The 5,178-nt window shown below is 43.1% G+C and overlaps 1 protein-coding gene across 1 annotated transcript; it reads left to right on the top strand.

Annotated features, from left to right (window-relative positions):
- Positions 1-3,630: 3,630 nt before the first annotated feature.
- On the top strand, positions 3,631-4,614 carry LOC112451647. Its single transcript, XM_025011408.1, has 3 exons — positions 3,631-3,683; positions 3,906-4,093; positions 4,175-4,614. Exons 2-3 carry the CDS (start codon positions 3,929-3,931, stop codon positions 4,343-4,345), a joined length of 336 nt encoding a protein of 111 aa, XP_024867176.1. The 5' UTR covers positions 3,631-3,683; positions 3,906-3,928; the 3' UTR covers positions 4,346-4,614.
- Positions 4,615-5,178: the final 564 nt, after the last annotated feature.

The raw sequence follows: 5,178 nt of genomic DNA, 5'->3' as shown, positions 1-5,178 counted from the left end.
GATGTTGCACTGCCTCACTGATTCACTTATTTTTCTGTTTCAGCTGCCGTTCCCGTCTTCCTGCCACTGGATCCCTCACGCTGCCACCATTTTGTTGTGCCCTCTTTTTACGGCGGGACACCAGGGATCGTTTATCCACGGAGGAGGCGGGATTTATTAACAACACTTTGCAATAAATGACAACTTTAATTAATCCACTTTGCGTACAATGATTACTCGCGTGTAACGCCCGTCGCTTCGAGACTCCAATTGCCCTGTCCTCTCCTGTTGTCGCTTCCTTTTCAATCCTCGTCTTGTCCTTCGATATCGCTGAGTTGCTCGATCGTATCTGGGTCGATCGCGCAACTCATCTTTTGCTGATTCGGCGTTGCGTAATTCTCTCGGGTTTTCGCGGTCGCGTTCCCTATTGTTATTCTCGGTCTTTCTTAATATTATTATTTTATACTATAATATAATTATTTTATTATTACATTTTGATTGGAGCCGCAACACATTTAATGTAAAAATGAGATCTTCATTTTTCGAGCAAGCGGGGTAGTGACGCGGAAGCTTTTTTGTTACAAATTAAGGAGGCTCGTGCCATCACACCGATAGACAATGCCGAGTTATTTAAATGTTTGCCACTTTTCCTGTCGGATATAGCTCACGGGCTCGAAGATTAAAGGAGCTCTTGAGAATTTGATTGTCTCCCGGTGACGCATCCCGAAATTTCTCTTGACAGACAATGGTACCGAGTTTGTGAACAAAGTCATGAAAAGCTTCACCGAGAAGAATCGAATTACGCATACGACGGTACCTCTCTATCATCCCCAATCTCGTTGAAAGGGTTAAGCGAGTCTTAAAAATCATGATTGTGGCCTTTACTGAAAAGGACTATAGAAAATGGGATACCAATCTACTCCACTTTCGTTTTGCGTACAATACTTTTTATTCGTCCCTGGGTATCTCTCCGGTGTTCTTGAATCTTGGGCGCAAATTAACGCCGCTCAACTCCTTGCGCGACCGTCACCAGAGAGTGACGGAGGTCGAGAGGCGGGATCCTACGAATTTGGGCCAGGCTAATCAGAGGCAAGCCGCGATATAATTTACGTAGACGACCGCGAAGGTTTCGCGTTGACGAACCGATGTTGAAACGGCAGCGCGTGCTGTCGTCCGCTGCATAGAATAAGGCGAGGAAATTGGCACAAAAATTCCAGGGACCCTTCCGGATTAAGCAGGTGATATATGAGTTGGTTGCGCCGGACGGATTGCCTGCCAGTAAAATACACATTATATAAGGACCTTAAGCCCTATCCTCTTGATCTCTAGAGTTATTGAGACCCGGCGCTTGTGGAGAAGGTTCTGACTCCGCATCGGGAGTCATATCGATATGACTGACCCAGGATTCTGAATGGACCTGGAGGAGATGGCTACCCAAGTCTGCGACTACCAATTGACGGACCAAGGTGCCGTCGTTCAGGATTTCCCGCCAAAAGTGGAGGCGGCAACATAGACCCTAGTAGTCACGCGGAAAACCATCGCCGTGCAGACAGAGGGCCCAGAGCTGCGTCATGTGGCCACCTAGGTCCCGGAGCCGCCCCTGCAGGAGACGGGAGAGGAGACCTCGACCCCGCGAAAGCCTCGGGGCGGAGGCACCCGGGCGAGAAGTTTCATCTGGTGTTGGAACTGTGCGGTGACGGGGCACTCATTCCCTGAGTGTCCGTCCCCGCCCCGCCAGTTCTGTTACAGCTGCGGAGGAACGCAACCCGAAAACGACCGGCGCCCGACCACCCCCCCCCCCAGGAAACGCCACCACCCCATCGCCAACGCATGCCGCAAGAGGAAAATGAAACCCCTAGTCTACTTTAAAGCCCTAATAATAGAAAGAATGGTTACTCATCGCCGTCATGTACAATTCCAGGGTCAACAAGACCCTGTTGCCGCACGCGCGTCCTCCTTTCGCCGGAGGACCCGCTCCGCAAAAACAGAAAAGGCATTCCAAGCCTCGCGTGATCTACAAATATGCCCGACAATTGCCGCCAACGAGAGGTCTTGACCGATAACAGCGGTCAGCTCACCGCGTTCCAGAGTCCAAAAACTACACGACGCGACAGTGTGCTCCGACGTGTCGTCGGCCGTGAGGCAGTACCTGCACGTCGGAGATTCCTCCCTTCCAATCCTATGTAAAAAGGATCCAAAACAGCCATGGCCAGTCAAGAGTTGTGTTATTCGATAAGTCAGAAAACTCGATCGTCGGTCGATCCAGAAGTCAAAAGACGGAAAGATCGCCTCACGCGTTCTTCTGCCAGCCATTCTATCGTTAGAAATATGCTCCAACCATTGTTCCCGCAGAACACACCACTCAGCCTCCCTCACGTCCGAGGGGGAGTCAACGTTATACATGCCAGTCTCCTTAAGCTCCCGTAAACAAAAATATGATCGTCGTAAGTATTCCGCGTACAAATAAAAAGGGGGAATTCTTGCCAGTAATGAAGCTGCCTCGTATGAGACAGTGCGATATGCCATAATTGTTCGTAAGACCGATAGGCGAAATGCCCTTCGCATAACCCGCTGCTTGCTTTGGGAAGATGACAGTACCTCGCTCCAGATGAGTGCCGCGTACAGTGCAATGGATAGAATTACTCTGTAGTAGAGCCTACGCTTGTTTTCCACTGGGCCACGCAAATTTGGCAGGATTCCGCATAGGGTCCTGCTAACCCTAAATACCATTTCCGCGATATATGAAAGGTGCTTACTAAAAGACTTCCTAAAGTCTATAATCACCCCGAGGTATTTCATACTTTTCGACACACTAATCTTAACGCTTTCGAATGGCTCGAAGAAGGCGTCTCGCGGGCACTTACCGAAAAACATGGCCTCTGATTTTGGCCAAGAAACCTTAAGACCAAGAAGCTTAATGTTTGCCATTATATTTTTCAAGCATTCCGTCGCTAACGCGCATGCAGCGTCAAAATCATCCTCTTCTACGAGCAGCAATGTGTCGTCCGCGTAGCACACAATGTGACAACCACGAGGAATGAGCGTCCTCAGCACCAAGTCAAACGCAAGGTTCCACAGGAGGAGGCCCAGCACCGCGAACCTTGCGGGACCCACCTGCGAACCCGCCTCGTACGTCGAGATCCATCGGATTCCATATAATTATATATGGCCATATATAAGCATATATGATTATATACTCGGGAAAAAATACCTCTTATTTGTTCATATTAGTAAATATATAATTATATGTATAGTCATATAAGAAATGGAAATATAATCTTGAACAATATTATATGGCTAAATCTCTTTAAGTATACTTCCTTTATATAGCCATATATGGTTTTATATACTAGTATATTATCATGTGTAATCATGTGAAAGTATATTTATAAGGTTAAAGATAATCATATATAAATATATACTCTATAATGGATCTATCCATATAAATTTGTATAACTGTTATAAATATTCTTCTATTATATTATTTTACTTGACAATATCAAATTAATATAAAATATATTATTTTTAGTTTCAGTTTACACAATTGCGTTGTAAGTCCGACTAGAGGCCTAGATAATCAAAGAAGCGACATTGAGGGCACGCTTGCTGATTGGCTGACCGCGGCACCAATCAAAACCGAGGCTATCGGACCCGCAGCTGATTCCGTGTGCACGTGTGCAAAGTAACGTGTTACATCAGGTTAGGTGAGTGAAAAAGATTAATATATTTTTAATATTATTAAGAAAAAAATTGTAGGACATTCGTGAAGTTTTTGGGACATCGTAAATATATGCATTTTGTGTGGATGAGGGCTATATCATACAATAATCAGTAATATATTTCTGTTTACTTGTAACTAATTAAGAGAAAATGTGATCATATTTTTAAATATTTTTATAAACTTATTACATTCGTCGTCTTTATAGAAATCAAGAGTTTGTGAATAAAGATGGTAAAAGTGTGTGAGGTATTTGGTTGTACAACAACAGAAAAAGATGGACTATGTATGCATAAATTTCCTAAGAAGAATGTGGAACATCGAAATGCGTGGGTAGCTTGGATTACTCGTAACCGTCCCGGGTGGAGTCTAAAATGTAATAGCAGAGTTTGTGAGGTATGTTATAGGATTCATAAAATATTGAAACATGCCTTTAGATGTGTGTATGTTTATCATGTATTGTCTATTTCGTTGCAGTTGCACTTTGTTCCTGAGGATTATGTAGAGAACACAAGAGGAAATGGAATTCTTCGAAGGCTGAAAACATCTGCTATTCCCTCATTGCAAGTAGAGGGAATTGAAAATAGTGAAAATCATTGTAATACGAAAACTATATACGAAGATTTCGACAAACTGTACAATGCTTGAAAGATGTAACAAATATCCCTATTATAGGTAGTAAAGAAACTCATTACTATGACACAAATTTCCTCTTGCTCCAAAGCAACTAGTTATGACACTGACATTTCAGTGGATGAGCTCGAAAGTATTAATATAAATTTCTTTGACGTGTCAAAACAATTGGCAACTGAAAAATGCCAAAAAAAGGAGGTTAAAACATTCATGGAAGCTTCATCAGCTATTCATGTACATACCAGAACTGACATATGTCCATTTAAACTTGTTAGATAAGTGGGAATAGCCAATCATATATGATATTGCTGGAGCTGTGATACATAGCATTAAGAAAGTGTGCAATACTTGTGATGTATGTTTTAATGCTGTATTATGGCAAGGTCCTAATAATCATCCATATGGATTTGTTATTGATTTACATGATTATAAGGATGGTAAATTATATAAAGTGTCTGACGATTGTTTCAAAGCTATTATGAAAGCAGAAATAACGTTTCGACAACTTAGAGACACTCTAAAAACAATAACTTATATAAACATCATAAACTTTATGGTTGAGAAACTGCAATACGTGTGGGATGGAACATATATTTCATCTTGCCATAACATCGGTCACAAAATCCTGACTAGATTTTTTACAATGAGATTAAGAATGTATCCATTTTTAAAAAAGGCGTGTTACCTGAGTGAATTTCGTTTGTATCGTAAAATTGAAGCCTCTTTTCCGCGATGCCGATTGGCTATCTCGATTGATTGCCGCGCCGTAGCTTGCTTCATCCCGTGAGGGACTGTCATCGCGGAGTGTGGCGAGTTTCGTGCGTGTAGTGCGTCGTGTGTGTCATGAT

The sequence above is a fragment of the Temnothorax curvispinosus genome, unplaced genomic scaffold (assembly GCF_003070985.1).
Source record: "Temnothorax curvispinosus isolate PA1 unplaced genomic scaffold, ASM307098v1 QBEX01002445.1, whole genome shotgun sequence".
NCBI lineage: Eukaryota > Metazoa > Arthropoda > Insecta > Hymenoptera > Formicidae > Temnothorax > Temnothorax curvispinosus.
Note: the sequence above shows the minus strand (reverse complement) of the source record. Positions and strands in the feature narration are given on the sequence as shown.

Coding starts and splice junctions, on each gene's coding strand:
- LOC112451647 (XM_025011408.1), top strand. CDS start 3,929: ATGGTAAAAGTGTGTGAGGTATTTGGTTGTACAACAACAGAAAAAGAT. Junction 4,094..4,174: donor GTAATAGCAGAGTTTGTGAG/GTATGTTATAGG, acceptor ATTTCGTTGCAG/TTGCACTTTGTTCCTGAGGA.